At 43.7% G+C, this 24,337-nt stretch overlaps 1 protein-coding gene across 1 annotated transcript; it reads left to right on the forward strand.

Moving 5' to 3' along the window:
- Positions 1 to 2,497: 2,497 nt before the first annotated feature.
- Positions 2,498 to 23,466, forward strand: ACBD3 (acyl-CoA binding domain containing 3). Its single transcript, XM_069800033.1, has 8 exons — positions 2,498 to 2,814; positions 10,616 to 10,757; positions 11,790 to 11,930; positions 12,677 to 12,835; positions 14,880 to 15,054; positions 18,318 to 18,510; positions 20,174 to 20,458; positions 21,357 to 23,466. The coding sequence occupies exons 1-8, from the start codon at positions 2,553 to 2,555 to the stop codon at positions 21,566 to 21,568; spliced, it is 1,569 nt and encodes a 522-aa protein (XP_069656134.1). The 5' UTR covers positions 2,498 to 2,552; the 3' UTR covers positions 21,569 to 23,466.
- The last annotated feature ends 871 nt before the right edge of the window (positions 23,467 to 24,337 follow it).

Below are 24,337 nucleotides of genomic sequence, written 5' to 3' on the forward strand. Positions count from 1 at the left end.
TTCCATGCTCACCAGACAGCTGTGCTATGGGAAAGGCAGGCAGAGAGCCACTAAGGGCAGCTCAGCACTGCCTGGTGGCTCTCCAAACAAGAGGCAAACCAGGCTACAGCACTGTCCCTTGGCCATGCCTCGGTCGGACGCAGCGCTACCAGACACGTCTTGCTTCGACTCTCCAGCTGGGACCTCTCCAAGAGACTACGTTGCGCTTCATGGAGAAACCTGCTCTGCTGGCACCAGCTCGCGTGCCTGTTGCATGGTATAGCAAAGCTGGCACAAGAAGAGAGGAGTTGTCTCACATTTGTTAAACGTACCAAATATTTGCTACGGGAGAGAGCCTGTCAGGAGACAAATCAGTTTTCTGTAATTATTCCCAAAATCAGCTTGTCAAGCAAGATGCTTGGGGAGCATCTTGGATTTAGCTTGGCCTCTAAACACACAGGCAAACTAAGGGCTGCCTGGTTTTGGGCCAGCCTCCTACGAGGAAGCAGAGACACTTCTGGTTTTGCTAGTATATAAAATGAAGTAAATATTTTCTTCCATTTGGGTGAAACATAGCAAATCCAGTAGGGATCAGTCAGAACCTCAGTTTTGGGATCAGTCAGAACCTCAGTTTCTTTTACCCTAAGAATGCATTTTAGGATAAAGAATTTAGAGTTTCTTAAAGCACAAACTTTAAGATTAATGTAACTATGGTTAAACTGTAGAATCGATGCCATAAGAAAATATTTATGAAGCATAAACTCCTCAAGCCAAGCAGGAAATGTGTCAGATCAAAATTTTGAAAACAGACATTTTAATACAAGTGACTTTATAAATGAAAGAACAAATCTTAAAGTGAAGCTGGATCTGATGCTGAAGTGACAGACTTGTAAAGCAGGGTGCAGGCTTGTATGAGGAGATAAAATCATCTGTTCTGCTGTTAGTCTGGTCTATGAGATAACACCAGAATATCAGTATGGAGAACTGTGTGCCCTGGAGAGCTCCAACTGTCAAAAGAGGACAGTACACACTTGTTCTGCAGTCTTTGGCAGGAAAAAGCAAACAATAGCGTGTTACATTCGATCCTCAATCAAAACAACCAAACCCAAGACGCTAGTGAAGAAACTACAAAGGATTTCCAATTGGTTGTAAAATTTCTTCTGAAGCTTAGATGACTAATCATCTGAATCAAACAGTGCCCTGCGTGGCATTCACTCTCTCAAGAAATACTAACTGGAAATTAAGTACTTTAAATTAGAGCTTTACATTTCTTCTCCCTTTCGCCCAAAGGCTTCAAAGCACTTTATAAATGTGACAATAAAATCTCTTCAGCATTCCTGAGAGATCAGCAGATGGATCTAAAGCTACCTGGAATGGTAGATAAACTCCTAGGCGGTGTGACCGACTTCAGGGGATAGCCGCAGAAATGGGCAAAGCATTGGGGACAGAGGGGACTCCCACATGCACCCCCAAGTTTCAGGAGGTTGCAGAGCTGTGCGGTTCTCTTCCTTTGCATCAGCTTCATGCACCACCAGACAGGGATGCCCCACTTTCCAGGCGTGCAGCCTGCATCTCTGTTTGGGTGAGAAACGTGACCAAAAGCACTTCATGCTAACGCAGTCTTTCCTGAAATCCTGTGAGGACGATTGCTTGCGCTGGGAATAAACCTCCTTAGATGTATGTGGGAGCGATGCTCTCCCCTTGCGTAGCACTCGATAATAGTATTGTTGTGAACCGTGTTTCATGGTCACAAGGGCGTGAGCTAATTGCAGATACAGCTCTTGAAGAAGTAATTCCCTTGTACTCTTTTTTTCTCTGGCTCATTTCTTTCCTTTCCCGTGTGAGGCCTGAAGCACGTTTCCTGAGAGGAGTTAAGAGAGGTAGGTGGCAGACCCCACACTACCTTCCAGCTGGAGCAAAAGGCTTTCGATCTGTGACGTAAAGCTGCCGAAAAATCATTGCTCCCTTCTGCAAAGCAACCAAAAAGCGCCCGCAGAGCGTTCACCGGCAGCTGCCCCCCACACTAACGGAACCTCCCGCACCCTGGCACTTGAGGGCCGCGGCGGAGGAGGGCCTGCGATCAGGGGCAGGCAGCCCGAACGTTTCTGGTGCAAGCCCTGCTGCCTCGGGGCAGCTCCCCCGGCCCTGCCAGCGCCGCCCTACCTCCGGTCCCGGGGGGCAGGGGGCGAGTTTATTTTCAGCCCCATCCCCGAGGGGCTGGGGCAGCCCGCCCCGGGCGGGTGTTAAGCCCCTAGGCGCCGGCAGGGCGGGAAGAGCGGGGGCTGCGAGGCACCTCAGGGGCCCCAGCGGCCACCGCCGTCAGGCGAGCGGGACGCGGTGGGCGCCAGCCCTGAGGCGAGGAACGGACGGCCGCCACGCGCGCCGCCGGCCGTTGGGGAAGGGGCGGGGCCGGGGGGGCCGGCCGTTGGCGAGGTGGGCGGGGCGGCGGGGGCGGCCGTTGGCGAGCGGCGGGGGCGGGGCCGGAAATTCCGGGTCGGAGGGGACAGGAAGTCGGGACGTGGCCGCCGCAGCGGAGCAGGAGGCGGAGGGCGGGTGGAGGCGGCGGCGGGAGGATGGCGGTGGTGCTGAGCTCGGACCGGCTCGAGGTCTCGGTGGACGGGCTGACGCTGAGCCCCAACGCCGAGGTGCCGCACTGTGAAGCGCGGCCGGGGCAGGGGGAGCCCGCGGCGGGGAGGAGCCGAGCGGGCCCCGGCTCCCCGGGCCAGGCGGAGGCCGGCGGTGAGGCGGCGGCGGAGGAGGCGGCGCTGAGCCCGGAGCGGCGCTGGGGCTTCGCGCTGGAGGAGCTGTACGGACTGGCGCTGCGCTTCTTCAAAGGTGAGGCCGCCCGGCGACGTGGCTCGCAAACCGCCCGCCCGCCCCCCCCGCCGCCGGGACCGGGGCGGCGAGGCGGGAGCCGCCGCGTCCCGGGAAGCCCCGGGCACCGTCCGCCTCCCCGCCGAGGCGAGCTCCGGGGCGCAGGTGGAGCCTCGGATCCCCGGAGAGCCGCGGGGTGGGTTGGGGGGGCGGCGCCGGCACGGCCCGCGGCCCCCGGGGGGGGGGGGTGTCGGTGTGCCGGGGCGAGCATCGTGTCACGGCGGTTGGAGGTGGCTCGTAGGGACACGGTTTTCCTGGTGCGAGAGGTAAGCTGAGGCGGGGGACCGGGGAAGAGCCGGCAGGTTGCCCCGGGCCGTGGTGTGCCCGCTGCGCCGGGCCGGGAAGGCATTACCGAGGGTTTGCACCAGCCGACCTAAAAAGGGAGGAGAAAAAATAAAATTAAAAAAATTCTTGCTTGTGGCACGCGAAGAAAAACCTTGCAAACATAGGCGAGGAGTGCTCTCTTTGAGTGTTGTCGAGTCTGCTGACAGCCCGGATACTGGCGTGAGATGTCGTGCCGTCTCCACAGGATGCTAACTTCAAGTCTGGCTTTGCCGCTTCGTGTGCCGTCATGACTCCGGCTGGCAGCTGTGCGAGGGAGCCATGAAATACCCAGGGTGTAGACCTGGAGCGTTTGTCTTGGGATCCCCTGTAGCCAAGTTTGTTTCTGCAGAAAGCCGGAGGTACCTTGCCACGCTTGCTTTCCTCAAGAGGAGGAAATCGACTGCGTGGTTTTGGAGGAAGAGCTGCGTTCGCTGTAGCATTACATTGCGCTACAGCATTTGAGCACCTCGCAGCAATCTGTTGCTCTGTTGGCTTTCAGACGGCTGCTGCTGCTTAACATGGGGCACAGAGCAGGGGGTCTAGCGACATGCCTGGGCTAGGGAAGATACAACTCTACTTTAAAAGGTCAATCTTGTGGTGGTCAGTTGTTAGATGACCCCCCAGGAAAGCTGCCTTTTCCAAGGGCAAGCATACTGGCAGGTGGAGACTGTGCTGGAAGGACAAAGTTGTTTGTTTTCTTCGCTTTGGCTGACCTGCACCCTGATAGTTGTTAGGAGCTTGTAAGGCTCTAAGCAGTTTTCTTGAGCTCTGGTTTTTTGACCCTGTTCTGATGCCCTTCCACAGAGCAATTTTTTTGTTAGCATGCTAACATACAAAGATACTTTTTTTTTTTTAAAGCTGTAAGAATCATAAGGGTATTGATTTTTTTTTTATTTTTTTATTTATTTTTTGCCTCTGCCAAACTGCTGCAACGGTGTTTCAGGTTGTGGAAGCATTGTAACTTCTGTCTCTTTCTCCTTTCTGTAAATCAAGCTGCTTGAAAGAGTTCTGATTTGGTTTAATGAGCTTTTGTTCTTAAAACATGATGCAGAAATAAATGTCTCTGCAGCAGCAAATTCCTTGCCTCAGTCACATGTGGTATTATTTTGTCTTGAGTTTAATATTCTATTAGAACCTGTATTACACAAAATTACACAAGCTCATTCTCAGTGTGCAATTTTTATCTACATTATTGCTACCCTATGTCTATTATATCTCAGGTTTTAATGAAATTTATGTTCTACCTTTATGTCCTCTTGGATGGTAAAAAGTCAGCAGAGTGTTACTTGTATCTAGGTTCCAGTTCCTTGTGTTGTGTTGTCTCAACAGTGGGGTTTTTGTTGCCTTCCTTTTAATAAAAGCTTAATTTCAACATGTTTAACTTACTGCTGCTCCTTTTCTAACCTTCTGCAATTTCTTGTAATGCATGGTTTTGCTCATAAGAGGAAAATTTTCCACATTGTATGGAGCTGTCAGACTTTCCGAATGAAGACCTTGTTCCTCTATCCTTACGGCTGGAATAAGTCACATGAAGTCTTTGCTCATATCTTCATCTGTAGTTTTTTGCTGAAAGTGACATAACACAAGGATTTTTATAGAAGTTTTGGTGAGTTACAGGAGCTTGTAATACTTGGATTACTGATTCTGCCAGCTTGTTCTATATCTGTATGGCTCCGAAAATAATTGGTCTTGTTTCCAAATTATTTTCATGCATCCACTGTCAAAACAACTGTGGGAGTGGGCATGCTTCTTTAGCAGCCTTGTAGGTGCCAAGGAACAAATATGGATTCCTCCTTTCTTTCAAGAAGCAACATATGAGGGATCTGAAGGTTGACCTGTGTTAATAGGTCAATGCAGAGATCTTGTTTCTGATCATTCTTCTAAATACTATACTGATTTGGAGATGGGGGGCGTCTTTGAAAAACTTTCTTAAAGCTAGTTGGTGTTGATGCCTCAGTATATGACATTACCTACTCACACAGCTACTGTGGAACAAAGAAGCAAGTGAGGGCAGCACTTGTTTGGGAGAGTGATGGTATCTGGATTGACTATGGTGATTGGGATGAAAGGAGCTCGGTCGGGATGCTAGAGGAGTCCCCATGCGAGGTCAAAGGGTAAGCAGCAGTCGCTAGTTAAGCAGCTTTTTTTCTGCATCAGTGTGCAGACTGAGTTGTCTGGTTGTAACTCATGATGTACTTACTTCCTAGAAAAGTTGAATCTGATCAAAATACTTCAGATTTGCTTATTACAGTGACTGCTAACACTTGTCTGTGGTGGCATATTGCATGTAACAGAATTGCTCAAAGACAAGACAGGGTGGGAGTGCATATAAACAATGTGAAAAACACAACTGAAACAAGGCTAGGATATTAGAGAGACTCAAAAGCTACTTTATTCTGTCTCTGATAAAGGCAGAAGCAGATCTAAAATGCTTGACCCTGGGTCACTTTAACTGTCAGGCCTTAGGCTGTGCAGGAGATGTGTGCTAGCTTTTTTTTTAGCATCCATAATGGCTTGTGAAGAAAGCTTTTCAGAATAAGAGGCATAGAAAATAGACGGTTAATAGTGTTCCAGTCCATTTTTCTGTGAGAAACAAGAGCCTTCCTTACAATAAGCACTCTTTCCCTTACTGCTCTGTCGAGCCTAGTTCAGGTCGACTAGCATTTTGGCTGCCATTAAGAAGCTGCTCTGCTGTGCTGGATACAGTGTACAGTGGAGAACACAGCCGTGTTACTGAAATGGGTATGTTTTTGTCTCTTGGACTGTCTGTAATTATGTGCCCTGGGGCAGCTGGCAGAGTAGAAGTGTCTCAGACTGCTTATTCTGCTTGTTGAGCTGGTACGAGCTACGCCAGTGAAGGTAACTTGTTTAAGGTGTAAGCTGTCTCCTGCAGTAGGAGGGGGTGGCTTGCATACCTCTGCCAGCAAATCTCTTCCAGTATCAACCTGGCTTTGGTTTTCAACACCCTGTCACTGAAATACCATTGCACCCAACCTTCAATATATGACAGTCCCTGAAGCGTTCATGCACTGTCTAAAGTGATTTTCAGTGCAGCTCATCTGAGTAGACAGTATACAAACTGTATCATTTTGGTATCTAAAAGCTCTCCTGGTATGTTAAATACTCTAATTTTGTTTGACTGCTCCAAGTTACTTCCTCTTATCCTAACAAGAATGCATCTTCAAACTCAGCAATACATCATTCTAAATTAATTGTTTGGCCTCATCTTTTTTTTTTTTCAGGGCTAATTTGATGGCATGATTGTAATTCATAAGTTAAGTGGGCTCTTGTTTTCAAGAATATGAAAACCCCTATAACGTATCTACGTTTGATGTGAAGTTGAGCTTTGATCACGTTTAATTGGAAGGGCCAGTTGGTAACTCTTCTGTTCATGCAAAACATCTTCAGGAGAGAATTAGGAGTGTGAGTGTGTACTGGGATCTGCAGGCAGCGATTCAGTTCTCGTGCTTCTCAGTTTTGGTCTTGCTCATTAAAACTTTGCAAATGAATAGCATTAACATGTGGCTTCTGCTGTTAAAAGCTATGAGGTGAAGAACTGCACTTCACAAACTGTTGTCTAGCTTCTTCTAGATGACTCAACTGAATGGTATCCCATGGGAATTAGGCATTTAGAGTGAGTGCAGTAGGTGAAGTTGGAGTGGAAGCTGCAGCATGTTGTGCCATGTTTCTTACGGGGGGGAAAATCTGAAGTCACATAGGAGTAACAGTGTCTTGCATGATGCAGTCTCTTAAGCGTATTTCTTAAACTCCCTTGAGTCTAAATTTGTGGGTTTATACCAATTCATGTCAATGGTACAGTGCCACATAGTGACATAAGCCTCTGTTATCTGGTTTTCATTACTAGTTGTAGCTTCAATGCTCCGTTGTGTTTGCATGCCGACACAAACGGTGGTCTTCAAGCATACAGTTAATTACCTGTAGCACAAGGAGGGTCGTTGGTGTTTACGTACTGGTTTTCTGGAGTATTCAACTGAGTTGCCCTCAATGGATCTCAGTTTTGTGGGCATCTAAACAAAGTAGCCGCTGTCAAGGAGAGCAGTAGTGTGAAGAGCTGATATTAGGTATGCACGGATTTCCCTTTCAGGGGTGACAACACAGTAACAGCGTGTTGTGGTTTCATGGCACACATCAGGGAGGTCTGAGCTTGCAGTAAGTGGGTGCCAGTGTTTCTCCGTGTTCTGGGTGAACTACTTCATGTCATTGGTGAAATACATGTGTATGTGTGTATATATGGACCTTTACTGCAGAATGCCTGAAGCATCATAGGTCCATAGCCTGCCTGGTTCCTGTAACCATACCCTTAATCTAATCATACCCTTAATCGCTACTTGAGTTTGATCTGTTAGTGGCTGCTGCTTAAGGGGAGAGTTTAGTTGACTTGAGAAATTGCCTTTTCAAGTGAATGATGGTTTAAAGTATTGCCAGGAAAGAAGTCCCCTAATCTTCTGTAAGAAAGCTGAGCCTTTCTCTGGCCCTGTTGGGTCAGGCATACCAGTGGCACAGGGAGAGTTGTATAGTTGCTGTACTACTGCTGTGCGCATCCTTTGTATTTCTCAGTGTGTTCCCTAGAGCTCTTTGATGTTCTTCAGCTTCCTGACAGCTGTGTTAGATATGTGGGTAATACCTACTTAAATGGTACGTTCACGGATGCTTGAATAAATTTGGCACTTCTACTTGTCTGGACTCACTAATGCTTTTTGTTGGCATATTTGACTCTGCAGATGGCTTTGGGTCCTCTGGTTCAGTTTAATGGCAACAGTTCCAAATCTTTTGGATAACTATACAGTGTAGTTCGTGCTGAAGAATTCAAATGAAAAATAGCTAGTATACAACTTCATTCTCTTGACTGGCTCCAAATATTTTGCTGAGAGTTTGCTTCTAATCTGCATTATCTACAAGTCACTGAGTGCCCGTCTCCTGTTTTTCTCATCTGTCTGTTTTCCTCTCCTGTTTAGCTTGTTTATTCTTCTTCCCTTGGTTCACCGTTCTTTGTAAATGCAGATTTTGGCTTCTCTTGATAGGTAGGACTTGAGGTCTGACTTCTCTGTTCTGCAAAAATGCAGATGTGCTGTTTATAGCATGGGAAACCATGTTTTTTTCCTGTCTAACCCTATTCAGGAGTGAGTTCAAATACTGTTGTTGATAGGCTTAGGTGGGAGTCTAGTACAGCAAATAGCTATGGGTTTTGGCAGACAACTGTAGGTATACAGGTTGTGCAAGGTAAACTATGCCGTAGGGACCCCCTTGAGAAGCATACTTCACTTAGAAAGAAGCCTGGCAAAATTTCAGTATAGTACCCTTATCAATTGACTTGCTTTTAAGCATGCTGCCCCAGGGTATTAAATAGATTTCAAAGTGCATGCTGTTTATTGAGGCTAATGGAAGTGCTTGCTACTTAATAAGCAAATTCTGAGTTAAATGTGAAGTGTGAAGAATTGTGGAGAAGCCGAAGGGCTCTTTGGGTGACCTGAGAGCAGGAGACCTGAGACGCAGGGAGAGAGCTTACCAGGATGTGGTGATTTGCCTCTCAAGGATCACAGACCTGTTGGGGTGGGAAGGGACTTCTGGGGATTGTCAAGTTTAGCCCTTCTGTTCAGAGCAGGCTTCTCAGGACTGTGTCCATTTGGGTTTTGAATATCTCTAAGGATGGAGAGTTCAAAAGCTTTCTGGGCAACCTGTTCAGTGCTTGATCACTCTCACAGTTTAAAAAAAAGCCATCTCTTATGCTTAAGTGGAATTTCCTATATTTCAGCTTGTGTCTGCTGCCTCTTGTCCTTTCACTGGATACCACTGAGTAGGCCCTGGTTCAGTCTTTATATCCTCCCCCCTCACCCCACCAGGTATTTTTGGAAATAGATATTTTTGTGGAGAAAGGCTTCTGGTTTTTGAAGCTGGAAGCTATATTTGCTGTAACATTCGACACTGGGAGAAGAGCGAATACTTGAGATTCTGGAAGAGGGAAGTGGACCTCTAGGAATGGATAATAAGTAATTAAATGTTTACCCTCCTAATTCTTTGATTCTGGTTTCAAAACAAGGCATGCACGTAGTGATTCGTTGTGATGTTTTAACTAAGTCCAGTAATATGCTGAACTTACTGTGTCAAAAATATAGCTTCTTGCTGTGACCTGCAAACACTTTCCCTCTGGGGTTGTTTCCAATTTTCAGAAGTATTTGCTCCAAGTTTCTCAATAAGTCATAGAAGAGGTATTTCCCTTCCTCTTTTGTTCTGAGATTTGCTTCTTTTCCTGTTAATAACTCTGTTCACAAGCTTCAGCCGAGTAATTTCGCAATACATAGATGTCAGCCCTAAAATTTGGGTGTGAATGGGACTGTTCAGTTTGGGGCTGTAAACAACTTGCTCCAAAGGAGAGCTGGAAATGAGCTGCAGCTCTGCCTGCAGTTCCTGACTATATGGAGAGCAGTTAGTAGTACAGTCATGTGAAATGACTATTGTTTACCTCTGGTAATAGCTTCCTTATTTCAGCCCTTCCAAAAGGAGATGATGCTTATTTATTTGTTTTCCTGTTCAAGAAAAAGGTCTTTTCTTAATGAGCAGTCTAATTACATATAGCGGTACCTGTTTCTTTGATTTGTTTTGACAGTTTGAATGTGCTGAGGTAAGTCCTAGCTGACTAATTCATATATCATTTTAAATCAATGCAAGTCTCCTTTTACCAGTAAAAGCATGGCGGGATCTAACCAGGACCACTTCAAAAGGTGTTGGTATGGAGCCATTGGAATTCTGATTATGTTCAGGCTTATGCTGCCTGCGTCTCATGGCCAGAGCTCTCTGTAAATGTTGGTGCTGATGGAGTCACTGCTAAGACTTTTCATTGTGAGGGGTTATTCCAGCTGCCTTGGCAAAGTGCAGCAATCAAATTCCCTCAAGGAAAACTCTCCCTTAATTCCAATTTTTCCTCTCTGCAGTTTTCTTTGCCTTAAGCCTTGCTTGTTCTGCTTTCATCAATGTGAAGAGCATGAAAGGAGAGCAGTCTATAAAGTTAACATCACGTCTTTCTTTGTGGAAAATCCTTCCTATCCACACTATAATAGACTTGGCAGACACATTTCAATTCAAGTTAAGGTTTTTAAATATTTCAGAAATAGGGATCCATATGGTATGATGTTCAACTAATTAACATAAATATTTATGTGATAACTTACTAGCTAAGATTCACTTTAGATGGTATGATGAAAAACACTTCACAGTTAAGTTTCAGCAGCTGAAGCAGATGTGTTTCTCCTGGACAGATCTATATTCTATTTGAACAGAACTGATTTATCTAACCTTTTGCAACTTACCTATCTTATTCCTTTTTTTATGGAAGAAATCATGGTAGTGGTTGTACAAAATGCTCTTTGCTGTCCTGTGCTTAATCAATTAATCACCACAGTGAAATTTTCTTTTTCTACAGAAAAAGATGGCAAAGCCTTTCATCCAACATATGAAGAAAAACTCAAACTTGTGGCGCTGCACAAGCAGGTTCTGCTGGGACCTTACAACCCTGACACTTGCCCTGAAGTTGGATTCTTTGATGTACTGGGGAATGATAGAAGGTAAAAGGGCTGGTGCTCTTGTTGGTCTTAACTGTGCATTTCCTGTGTGAAGATAACATCATCCAATTTCTGCAATAAGACGACAAGTATGTGGGTTGCCTTGATATGTGTGTATGGTAGTGGAAAGTGAGAGTGGCCTCTTCAAATAAATCTTAGAAATCTGAGTCACAGTTCAGCAAAGGAGCTAACGGAAGATTATTGGAGTTTTTTTCAAGCACATTAGGAAAAGCTGCTGTGCCAACAGTCCAGTTTCTCATAGCAGTTTAAAACTTGGTTAGCTGTGCATTAATGTGCAGGCCCACGTTTCATCCTAATTTCACACCAGGGTTACAGCAGGCCAGGCCTTTTGCCAGTGGTAGCAGCATTCACCATAGTTTTTGCTAATACCAAAGATAACTTCTGAAATCAGTTACCTGATACATTCAAACTGAGTAAATTTTTGAGATCTGGGCAGTCTCAGGCATGTCTCTTGTATTGCTTGGAGTTCAGGCTGTCCTTCTAATGTTCATTGTTGCTATTTCTAGTGTGAAGGCAATGTGCAACACAGCACTGGCTTCTCAGAGTTGGACCCAGTGCACTGCTTTTGCCCAGATGGATGTAGCTTTCCTTCAGGAAGAACCAGGCTGTTGCATCCAACTAACTGAAGCATGGTTGTTACCATGTCTGTTCATTCAGGAAAATGTATGCAATTTTTTCTACAAACTAGAGTGGAAGAAGGGCAAAAATATTTCGGGTTCATTTGTAGCTGGGAAGTTTTTTTGGACATAGTTCAGAATTCTAAGTAGGGTCAATGGTACGTATGTGGTATCGTATCAGCACTCAGTTATGTCTGTTTGAAAGAGCTCTTCCGGTACAGGCAGAAGAGAGCACTGTACTGTCTTTGGGAAAAAGTTGTTAATTCTCTGAAACTGCATATGATAAAGTTTGGTCCCTGGTCTCCCAATTTTTTTGTTTTCTTGGAGTTCTCAGAGTTCACTACTGACTTGAAAAGAGTTGAGTCTTCTGTTATTTCAGCTGATTTCTCTCTCTCAGGAAGGAATGGGCTGCCCTTGGAAACATGTCAAAGCAAAAAGCTATGACAGAATTTGTTAAGCTCCTGAATAGGTGCTGCCACTTGTTTTCAACATATGTCACTTCCCACAAGATAGAGAAAGAGGAACAAGAAAAGAAAAGGTAATGTTTGAGTCCTTTGGTGTTGGAGTATATTGAGTGTATAACTCTTGGCCTATGGACAGTGTCACAGCTAGCTTAGGCTGAAGTTGTCTTGGGAAGAGAAATGTTTGAAGTTTAGCTGGCTGTGGTACCATTTGATCTCTTTAAGCCTTTTTACTTTGCCAGTAATGAATGATTGTTTCTGAGGTAAAGACACCTAGAATATAAGGAGTTTTTAAAATTTTGCTGATACTGTCATCTTAAGAAATACACGCTTCACAAAATGTCTGCACTGATATGTCTGTGGACTAAGTGTACGCAGACCATGAAATTGTCAGGTGCTAACCTTAGTATGGGTTAGCAACTTGACAAAGGCTATCTTCTACTATCATTTACATATCATGTGATTATTAAACTATAGTATCCATGTAATTACTGAACATATGTTAAAACTTGGAAGATGTGTTTAAAGTTTCCAGGGAATTTTTTCTACTGCTCTCTGCTACAGATAGTGTACTAACAGGTTAGAATGAATATCAAATTATAGTACAGAATTTACACTTGTCATACTGCAGAGTGCAGTAAAACTAAATATGTTTTTCTTCTTGTGTCCAATAAGACACTTCTTCAGGACAATTTAAGTGGGAGGAGATGATACCAAACAAAAAGCCTTATTGGGGAGGCCAAAGGCAGGTTACAGCATGTTGAAAATAACTCATCCTAGGATTGTAGGAATGCTGAAATAGCTTATTGAGTGGATGTTGCAGAAGAGAAGAGGAAGAACGAAGGCGGCGTGAAGAGGAGGAGCGTGAGCGTTTACAAAAAGAAGAAGAAAAACGTAGGCGAGAAGAGGAGGAAAGACTGAGAAGGGAAGAAGAAGAGAGGAGGAGAATAGAGGAGGAACGACTTCGGATGGAACAACAAAAGTGAGTAGCTGAAACAAACAACATGTCTCAAGTGCAAGGCAGTTTTCTTTGACAATTGTATCTTAACTGTTTAAAGTTATGCTAGAATTGAATATCTGAAGTTCAGAGTACTCAAGTCTAGCAGTGACATTTGCATCCTTAGTTGAGGGGCACAGTTTGCAGAGAATAACTATCCTAATGTGTTATTGTATGCAGCCGCCTTAGATGAAAGTGCTAGAGAGGCTTCGTTTAAAGAGATGCTCTGGAGGGTTTGGGGTTCAAGGGCTGTACCTCATGAAAACTTGTGGCTCTGCTTCTTAAATGATTAATGCTGCACTCAACTGAGGAGTGTTAAGTGTCCACCTGAAAGTGTTGTTCAAACTGTGACTTGAAAGTTTCTATACTTTCACAGAAGGCGGAGCCTTGAAAAAAGGATAACTCTCCATTGAACTGCAGTTCAGTGGGGTGTTTTGAATCCATGGCTGAAATTTTCTAACTTGGTAGTCTAACACTACCTCCTTAAAGGTGCTCCCTTTCTAGGAAGTGTCTGCAGATCTCACTTGTACACTGGCAATCTCTGGATCTTACCACCTTTCTAAAAGGAATACAAAATTTACGTTCAAATGCACTTAACCTCTGTTTGTAGCCTGAATTAAATTGTCTCCTTAGAATATATAGCTCTAGTTATATTTCATTGTTCCCATCACATCCAGATGCTGAAAGCATGGATCTAGCTTTGCACACGTAATATTTAAGAGAATAGTAGATCGTCAGAGCTGTTCCACATCAGTCAGCAACCATTTTCCATAATAAAAATGTCTTCACAGGGGGTGTCTCTGAAGTAGATCCTGTGCTTGCTGTGTAGTGGTTTTAAGAAGGGACCAAACAACTAATCCACAAGTTTTGCTGTTTGATTAACGTGGTGCGAGCCAGAGGGATGTAAAACACAGACATAAATGGAATTGAGAATACAATAAAAAATGTTACTTAGTGTTAAGTAACAAGAAGTGTGGTATGCCTTGAAATTAAGAGATTTTTTTTACATGAATAATAGTTGTGTATTAAGTGGTTGTAGCAGCTTACAGAGATGAAGAGTTTAGACAGAAAAGGAACATGGATACCTACATACAGGCCACATGTATCTAAACTGGTCATAGTTCACTGAAGAGTAGGAAATCTTGCCCTGTAGTATATTAAACCAGTCTAATACTGGAGCTTTTAGAGGATGATTTTTGGAGAAGGAAGAAGAGTGGGAAGGAAAGAATTACTCCTGCATTTGTGTGATAATTCTTTCTTCCTCTGAAGCATTGATAGCTGGTCACTGATGGACATGACATGTGAGACAAACCCTGGATCTAGCTAGTAGTTTTAATATACAGTTTCTGTTAGCCCTTTGGAGGGAGAACAGCTGAGCCTGTGCATAAGTAACCTATGTGTTCCTCCTGAAGTTTCAGCAGTTGAGTTTACTGGAGGTGGAGATGCCCTATTTGACAGCATTTTTTTCATTCCTGAATTAGGCCACAGCCAGTCATGCTTTTCATATTTGTTTGCATACTGTCCTGGGAAATTAAGATAGTATTGTGGCATGTTCTGCTTAGATTTACCAAAAAGCATTGGTGTGCTGTACCACAGCAAGTTTATTCTTACCAATATTTGTAGAAGGGCTGCTAGAAGGATGGTTTCTGCATGTTTTCCAGAGGAACCAAGTGTGGGGTTTTTTCCCTTGCTTGTTTGAGAAATTTAGTCATGCATTTTTCCAGCTCTATCTCTTTATCAGACTACAGATTGAGAATTATCTAAGAGCTCTTGTGTTTTTTAACATTTGATATTTTCAGACATTGGGTAGAAATTGTTGCTCCCTTCTTTATATTCTCAGTGTATTTTTTAGGCAAAATTCACATTTGCATTACCTCTGGGCTCTGCTCTATTATGTAGATTTGTTTTAATTGGTTTTTGCAGGAATTGAATTAACTGTCTTTGAGGCCACTTAAACCACTTAAGTACAGGGATTTCCCCAATACCCTCAGCTGCTTGTAATCTTCATACTCTCCTCCCACCAATCTAGGCAACAGATAATGGCAGCACTGAACTCCCAGACTGCCATTCAGTTCCAGCAGTATGCAGCCCAGCAATATCCGGGCAACTATGAACAGCAGCAGATCCTAATTCGGCAGCTCCAGGAACAGCATTATCAACAATACATGCAGCAGTTGTATCAAGTCCAGCTTGCACAGCAACAGGTATGGCCGACCAGCTGAGAAACTTAGATTTTTGTGTCTCTGGCAGTTGTTAATGTCTGCCATTATCTCCTTGAAAAGATAATTGCTACAAGGAAAGATAGTGTCCTAGTGACTAATGCTGCTTCAGATTCAAATACCAAAGCCCCTTTATTTAATCTTTTCGAGTAGTTTTCTGAAGCAGCTGTTAGTTAAGAAAATTCTAAGCAGCCTTTACTAATGACTTGGTTCGATATTCTTGGAGATGAAATGTGAAGTGCTCTGCTGCAGCATCTATTGTGTGTGTAATTTAATGGGTGTATGTACCAGGGCACATGAGCATGAACAAACCTATTCAAGTGACTCTCCATGTAGATATCGCACCTGAAGATCTGTGCAGAGCAGCAGGCTTTGGTCAGCTGTGTGTTTCCAGCTGAACATGCATGCAGCACAATCACATCACTAATGGGTTTGAGATTGCTCCTCCCTGTCAACTTGAGCACTACTGACTTCTCTCTTCTTTTGCATCTATTGTCTGATATCAGTATCTAATTAAGTTGCTTGCCTCCAATAGACTGCTCGTGATTTGGGTGGGAGGACAGACTTTCATATTTCTGGTAACAATGGGTGGCAGTAGTACATTACTTCTTTGCAAGGGTTTTGTGCCTGGGCTTGCAAGGCTACCTCTCTGTTGAGAGGAATCTTGCATCTCTGGCAAATGCATTGGATTCACATCTCAAGCGATTTTAAAGTTCAAGGATGTCTATCTGTAACTGTCTTAAATAGATGTAAGCCAGACTTCAGACTGTAGTACATCTGACCTCTCTGGGCAGGACCTGAACCTTAAATGGCCTATAACTGCCAGCCTGAGGTCTGTTGCTCCTGAGCTAAAGACTTAAAATTCAGTAACTAATTTCCTGTTAAGTCATTTGTATTTTGATGAGGCTGATGCCCTCAGCAAAGAACTGTCCAAGGAAGGAACCCATGTGAACCTCATGATGTTCAACAAGGCCAAGTGCAAGGTCCTGCACCTGGGTTGGGGCAGTCTCCAATATCAGTACAGACTGGGGGAGGAATGGATGGAGGGCAGCCCTGCGGAGATGGACTTGGGGATACTGGTGGATGAAAAACTGGATATGAGCTGGCAGTGGGATCTTGCAGCCCAGAAAGCCAACCATATCCTGGGCTGCATAAAAAGAAGTGTGGCCAGAAGGTTGAGGGAGGGAGGTGATTCTCCCCCTCTACTCAGCTCTCATGAGATCCCACCTGGAGTCCTGTATCCAGCTCTGCGGTCCCCAGTACCAGAAAGATACGGACCTGTTAGAGCTGGTCCAGAGGAGGGCCACAAAAATGATCAGAGGGCTGGCAGACTTTCCCCATGAAGAAAAGCTGAGAGATTTGGGGTGGTTCAGCCTGGAGAAGAGAAGGCGCTGGGGAGACCTTATTGCAGCTTTTCAATGTGTAAAGGAGCTTTATAAGAAAGATGGAGTAAGACATTTTTACGAGGGTCTGTAGTGACAGGACAAGGGGCAATGGTTTTAATCAGAGTGTAGGTTTACATTGGACATAAGGAAGACTTTTTTTTACAATGAGGGTGGTCAGACACTGGATCAGGTTGCCCAGAGAAGTTGTGGATGCCCCATCATTGGAAGTGTTCAAGGTCAGGTTGGATGGAGCTTTGAGCGGCCTGATCTAGTGAAAGATGTCCCTGCCCATGGCAGGGTGTTTGGACTAGATGATCTTTAAAGGTCCCTTCCAAGCCAAACCATGATTCGATGGAGTTGAAGTGATATAGGAAAGTCAGAGCCTTCCTGCACTGTTATAGTTACTCTCAAAGCTTAATGACACCTTGGTACCAATGCTTTGGTGCCGTAATGGTAAGCAAAAGCTATAGCCTCATCTGTCTTGTCCTTGATGCCTTCTGTAATTGATACTACTCCCTTGAGACTGAGGTGTCAGAGATGGTGCTGCCAATTTTTTCAGTGCTATCAGCACTGCTCCTTTCAATCATGGTTGTCTGATTTGTATGTACAGAAGACTAATGCCCTCTGAGACCTGGGCAAAACAGACTTTCCTTTATAGTGGCTTACAAAATAATAAGTCTGCCAGGCAATGAAGCTTATCTTTCAAATCTCTACTTGGACAACTCTTGTAGAGGAAAGGATGAAAAAGAAGCTTGTAATAGAGCTAAAATTATGGTTGCTTACAGACCAGTTTGTGATACAATTAATTTTGGAAAGGCTGTATGCAATAGTTTTCTAGAAAAATTCTCACCACTTTACATTGTCTCAGCGCATAGAACTGCTGTAGTAGAAAGTGGATCTGGGCAGCCTCTGTAAAATTGCTCAAATTTGAAATCTAACTAATGTTTGACTATACTCCTTCAGGATACCTATATTCCATTCATTCATCAAAATCATGTGCTTATTAGGTTATTCTTTAAAGAATGGTACTGTCAGTTGTACCTTTTCCCTGTCCCAACAAAAAAGCATATGTAATCTCTCTGTACTGATAACTAGGCGCAGAGGACTAAGCCCTGAAGCTAAAAGGGGTAATGCATCCTGCTTAAATCCAAACGGGTGGTTCTTACCTTGTATAATCTCGTTTTAGCTGTATTTAATCCTTTGCACAGGGACAGCATGATAAATTCTATCTAAAGAGTTTCAACGTATATAAGTCATGTTCTAAAAGCAGCACCTCTGAGCTTTAATAACTCTTTTCCCTGACCACTCGCAGTCCTTGTGGATCTTATGCTTCCTGCTTTCATATTAAATAACTGCCTTTGTTGGGCATCGTGGATTTGGTAGAGAACCCTGTTGAGCCAGTTAACTCACAAACTGACAGATACTTAATAGACCTTAAATACTTCCAGCTCTTTTTAGACCTGGATGAGCTGAGGCTAGAACCCTTTCAGCCCACTGGTAAAAACCAGCTAACAAGTCATTAATTTCAGTTTTGAAAGAAATGTTATAGGAATTACTGAAACACAAAACTTCCGTATTGAAGTGCAAGAGTTTATTGTGTGTGCCCTACTTAACTTGAAAGTTGAATCTTTTTGTTCAGATTGTCTTCAGCAGCCTAGACAAAGTTACTTCACTTCCCCTGATACTTACTATATGTAATTCTCACTGGTTAATGTGTGCTGTGTTCTGGTCTTTTGTGTCAAGCTGCCTCATGGGGTGCATGGGGAGATTTTTTTTCTTTAAAGTGTCTTTATACCTTCTGCTGGAAGAGGGAGACATCTTGGGAGGTTTTGGGTTTACTTGACTTAATTTCTGTCATTTTAGGCAGCCTTACAGAAACAGCAGGAGGCGGTTGTGGCAGCAACAGGGACACCTCTGACTACTGCATCGAAGGTGAATGCACCTGCCCCAGGGGACACCCCATCTATTAATGGGCAGGCCAGTGCACATGCAGACAGCCCTGAAAAAGAGCTGGATCCAGAGGCTTTGGAAGAAGCACTGGAGAATGGACCAAAAGGTAGGACTAGCTACATCCCTTAATTAAAAGTAAATAGCAAAAGCCTTTCTTAGGGTTCAGATGTCTTAAGTATGTTTACTATGGCTCTTTGCTTGGCCTTATTGGGCTATGCAAGAGCTAGGTTTGATTCCTGGGTCCAGTTTCTCTCAAGGGAGAACAGTGTTGCATGGACAAAACTCACCTTTTGGGGAGGGAAAGAGGAAGCAGCAAAAGCATTTCAGGTAAAGTGGATGGGATCCAGAACCTCCTTTCACTCTTGACTTGAAGGAAAGTAGCATAAAAGTTCTAGCAGAAAGCTGTTCTGCATGGAAATACGTTCAATCTTATTTAAACTCGGGTCAAAACTGAGTGATTGAGCCTTGCAGATTAAAATAAAGCCAAATTCCTCTTACTCTCCCTGAATGCTGCTCTACCTGTGGCTTAGTGCTGTCCTACGTGCAGTCCAGACTGCTGTCCCCTCACATTTCCCACCTTCCTCAGACTGCTTCTAGGAAGTAGAGCAGGAAAAGTAGCCTCCCAACAGCTCTGTCATCACTGGTATTTCGGGGTGTTACCTCTGTACTTTCATCCACAATCAGTAGTCCTCCAAAGACTTGCTTGGATCCCGGTATGGAACCAACACTAGCACGGTCCCTGTCTGCGTAATGAGGTGTTCAGTTATTTTAGTCAATATTTGACAATTTCTAGACAAATCCACATCCTCTGGTTCTATTGCATTAAAGGGCCTTTTAGTGAAGCGTTCTGTGCAACGTAACCCCGTTAGTACTGTAGCAGTACATCTGTCTTCTGAGTCTTTTTTGCATAAGCACTGTTGATTTAAATGTGGCGGATGGGTGAACCGGTAGGATTTAAGTGTGCAGTGTTACATCTAAACTTGCACTGCGTTTCATGCAATTTTCAACTGAAAAGATGTTTCTTCAGTTGTCCTGGTTTCGGCTGGAATAGAGTTAATTTTCTTTCTAGTAGCTGCTATAGTGTTATGTTTTGGGTTCAGTATGAGAAGAATGTTGATAACACACTGATGTTTTCAGTTTTTGGTAAGCGTTCATACTGAGTTAAGGATTTTTCAGCTTCTCATGCCCAGCCAGCAAGAAGGCTGGAGGGGCACAAGAAGTTGGGAGGGGACACAGCCAGGGCAGCTGACCCCAACTGGCCAAAGGGGTATTCCATACCATGTGATGTCATGCCCAGTATATAAACTGGGGGGAGTTGGCCTGGGAGGGATCGCTGCTTGGGAACTAACTGGGCATCGGTCAGCAGGTGGTGAGCAATTGCATTGTGCATCACTTTGTTTTGTATATTCCAAGACCTTTTATTATTAATTATTATTATTATTGTAATTTTGTTGTTATTATCATTATTAGTTTCTTCCTTTTTGTTCCATTAAACTGTTCTTATCTCAACCCACAAGTTTTACCTTTTTCCTTCCAATTCTCTCCCCCATCCCCCTGAGTGGGGGGGAGTGAGTTAGCAGCTGTGTGGTGCTTGGTTACCAGCTGGGGTTAAACCATGACATCAGTTAAAAAAAAAAAAGCGGCGGGGGGAATTACTTGGACGCAACTCTGATGCTTGTGGTCCTAAGTTGCCCCTAAGGCACGCTTAAGTATGCAGCATAAATAACTGAAACAAAGCTTAACTGGACTATTTCCTACCCTCTCTCCAGATTCTGTTCCAGTGATAGCTGCCCCATCAATGTGGACAAGACCCCAGATAAAAGACTTCAAGGAAAAAATCCGGCAGGATGCAGACTCTGTAATCACAGTTGGCCGAGGAGAAGTGGTTACAGTTAGAGTACCAACTCATGAAGAGGGGTCTTACCTCTTTTGGGAGTTTGCTACAGACAATTATGACATTGGTTTTGGGGTGTATTTTGAATGGACAGACTCCCCTAATACTGCAGTCAGTGTGCATGTCAGCGAATCCAGTGATGATGAGGATGAAGAGGAAGGTAAGCATGCTTATTTGAATAAACTGCCAGTCCTGCGGAGCTTGCCGTGGGGGGAAACCCAACTGACTGTCTAGTGTAACTTCCTAGTTCCCCCAACTTCAATCTAGCTAGAATCTTGTCTTCAATTTTGGATGGGAAGTGCAATTCTGAAAGTAACTTCAGTCACCTGATTTGGTCACAGATTGGTTAAAGCAGTTGAGGGTGGGGAAATCCTTTTCCTAAGTTTTGCTTACTCCTTAGTGTGCCCTCTTGTCCAGTTCAGCTATTCAGTAAGCTAGATTGAAACCTGTCCCATAATAGAGCATAGTGGCTCTGCATGCTGAAAACCTTAAGAAAAATCTTTCCCTGCTGTTCATGAACTTTTTCTAGGGAGGAAGTTTCCTTAAGGTTTCAGCAAAACAGCTTAAAAGAGCAATTCCTGATAGTGGCCAGGGCACAGGTCACAGCCTTTACCTACAGGGGAGTCTAGCATACCATCAGAAAAAAATATTTTGAAATGAGCATGTGATTTGCTTAGAAGGAACTGCTCTGACATAGGAAGCAGTGGCCTTCTGGATATTACTACTAAGTAATTGGTAGTAGTATGTCAGATCAGTAGCAGTCAATGTGAGGTAATGTCTATGAAAACTACAGCTTGGCATTTCTACAAACTGACCCAGCTGTGCTGGGGAGATGGGTGTGGTGAGTTTTAGTATCAAACTGTAAAATTCATGATAAAGTGAGCATGCTTACTGTTCCTCCTGCTTTTGAATGTTTTGGCCACGGCCTTGGTATGAACCCCTTTGACCCATCTGATTTCTAAACTAACAAAGAGTGCCTTGTCCACTACAGATCAGTCTGACTTTCTGTTGTAAAGCATCCACCCATGTTAACTGACACCTTTTTTTTTCCCTCACAGAAAATACTAGCAGTGAAGAAAAAGCCAAAAAGAATGCCAGCAAGCCTCAGCTAGATGAAATAGTGCCTGTGTACAGACGAGACTGTCACGAAGAAGTGTATGCTGGCAGCCACCAGTACCCAGGGAGAGGAGTTTATCTTCTTAAATTTGACAACTCCTACTCTCTATGGAGGTCAAAAACAGTTTACTACAGAGTTTATTATACTAGATAAAGGTGTGGCTGTGTCTGAGGCTGGGCTGTGCAGAAGATGTCGTTTTATTTGGAATTTTCTTCAAGCATAATGGATCCTTTTGAGTCTGTGTTTTATCCTGTCTGTATCTGTATGGTTTGTGTGAACTTTAACAAGTAGACACTGGGATCTTCCTGCTCCGTGACACTAATGCATATTGCATTGGGCTTAACACAGGATCTCCCTAGCCCTTTTGGGTATTGGAGTTAACCAATGGAAGTCATTGGCTCCAGTGCTAAGGTCACATCAGTTGCATTTGTTAAAGCCTCATGAAAGAGGGGGAGGGAGTTGCTGGCTCACTGGCTGGGTGATCTGATGTTTCCAGGTCTGGATGCTTTGAATAACTTGTTAACGGTTAATTTAAAGGTCCCATCAATAACTGATAGATTTGGATGCAGTTTGCTGTGTAGCAAGTTTCTCTTAACTGTAATTGAATGTCAGATTTGTACACCATTAAAACTTGAAACTTTAAGTTGATGCAGTTTAGAAACAAGTTGTCTCACTTCTGTCCTCATCAAAGAAGAAACATTCAGTTTTTTAAACCAGTGTAGTGGCTAAGACAAGGATGAACAGCATCCTGAAAGTACAGCAAATAACCTCTTCTGAAGATGTAAACTGAATGATGATTAAAAGTATATATAACAAGAACAACCTTAATCTCTCTGCCCCGGTGCTAACCCTAGAATAAAAAAAAGTCATTTTTTGAGGCAATTGACTTTGAACCAGGGCACAAACTGTTTCTAAGTTTCGTGGGTTTTTAATGGGGGGTAGACTTTAAAAAAAAAAAAAGATATATATCTACAAACCTGAAACCAGTTTTCTGCACAACGTTCTGGTTTGGTTTTTTTTGTAAAACCTGAATAAGCATGTTGCGCGTCTGAAGAACAGTAAGTCACTTTGATAAAGTATAGGAGTTAATGCTGCACTAATTATGGAAATCGCTGCCAGTCCATTTTAGTATGAACTGGTGATACTTGGGTGCAGACTTTCTGCTTTAATCTGTAACTGTCTGCAGAAAGCCAGAGTGCACATACTTAATAATGTAGCTTTAATCTCAATTTCATATGGTTTGGTTGGGGCATTTCATATTTTGTATAGTGGAAAAATGCAGGTGGCTGCTTGACTTGAGGCTGCAGTAAGAATCTGCTCTCCTTGGAGCCCTGCACCCCAGGGGTGATGCGTTGCAATGATGACTTGCGTAAGTGCTCTCTGCATGGGTAATGCACTATGTTACTGAAAGAAAATGGTTACTTTGGGTCTCTCGGATCAGTTCTTGCAGTAAGACTTCCATTGATTAGCTGCAGCATGTACAGTTCCACGGCAAATGATGTTGAGTTTGTGCGATTTGTTTGAATAATCAGTTTGTACATACATGATACTTTACTTTTCTCATACCAACCATGGAGATATTTCTCCTAGAGTGCTTAACTTGTCATCTTGCGTTTGGTTCAGCAACACCGTACCAGCTTATAGCTAGTTAGTGCTGCTTTATCCAAAAACACTGTACAATGTTCTGCTTTTGTGTACATACAGTATATAAACCATGAATTTAGAAAGTACCTTGCTTTTAAAGAAAACTGTATTTAATGTAAAAAAACTTTTAAAAAGGCAGGCACTAATATATTTCTTCCGGTCTTCAATTTTAAATTTTTTTTGTCCATACAAAAAATGTTACGACTTCTTCCTCTAAGAATATCTGTTCTTGGGAGCGGTGTTTGTTGCTTTAAATGGCAGCACTTACTGTCATGTGTTGGATGTTAGAACTTCTACGTTTTCAGACTTTTTTTATTGCCTCTGGCTGTTGATTAGTACAGTACAAGTGCGATTTCAAGATACCTTGAGATAGTATTTAATCCTAATTAAAATACATTTATCTGTAATGCTGTTGGCTTTTTATTAATTTGGAAACCTTGGCATTGCTGTGTATGGCTATTCAGCTAAGATAAGCTTGTCATTTTCCCTCTCACTTTTAAAAATTCAGTACCATGCTAACATTGTGGTCTTAGCAGCCACATCACTTGGGCCAAAGGCTCTGCAGGAGAAGTGTCACTAGCTCACTGGATGAGGCCATCTCTCAATATCAGAAGAGCCCAGCTTGAACAGCATAATCGCTTTTGTTTTTAAAAGGGCACCAGAAAGGATTGGATGTGGGCAGCTAAAACTTGTAAGCTATTTTCTGCCTAGGAGAAAAGTGCCTACCCTTCCCCCTGTGGCTTAATGAACCCAGCCCCAAGGGGCAGTAGGAGCTGGCTGCATTGTCCTGAAAAGTCCTTGGCCCGAAGGGCAAGAGACAGCAGGACCATGCACGGTTTAGACTGAACAAGAAGAAAAGCAAGAACCTAGAGGCACAAAGGCAAGTTATGCTAAGGTTTCTGTTGGCCAAAAATCACCCTTTGCTGCTTACCCGCTACTAGTAAGTGGTTTATCCTGGAGCTAAGGCCAGAAGTGGGTTTTGCACTAGTTTGATCTGTGGTCTGGGTCCTGTTTGCCCCATCTGCCCCCATAGACAGCAGCGTCTCAAGCTGGAGCTTCCACATCTCATCTAGGGAGCAGAAGTCTCTTTCGTGAGAACAAAACAAGTGTTGTGCTGTTAAATGCAAGGTGCTGAGAGGTTCAATGTACCATATAGTCTGGGTATGCTACAACCTAGTTTCATGTGAAATGTGCAAGTGCATTGAAAACCAAAGTAATTACAGCACCAAGGCTACCCCAGCTAGACTTATTTTACCTGTTTCATGCATGTATAAATTC

Source organism: Haliaeetus albicilla, chromosome 13 (genome assembly GCF_947461875.1).
Source record: "Haliaeetus albicilla chromosome 13, bHalAlb1.1, whole genome shotgun sequence".
NCBI classification, from domain to species: Eukaryota; Metazoa; Chordata; class Aves; order Accipitriformes; family Accipitridae; genus Haliaeetus; species Haliaeetus albicilla.

Bases quoted from the DNA above. Each gene is read 5' to 3' on its own strand.
- ACBD3 (XM_069800033.1), top strand. From the start codon at position 2,553: ATGGCGGTGGTGCTGAGCTCGGACCGGCTCGAGGTCTCGGTGGACGGG. The intron at 10,758-11,789 runs GTAAAAGGGCTG...TCTCTCTCTCAG, and splicing joins GTACTGGGGAATGATAGAAG to GAAGGAATGGGCTGCCCTTG. The intron at 11,931-12,676 runs GTAATGTTTGAG...TGGATGTTGCAG, and splicing joins GAGGAACAAGAAAAGAAAAG to AAGAGAAGAGGAAGAACGAA.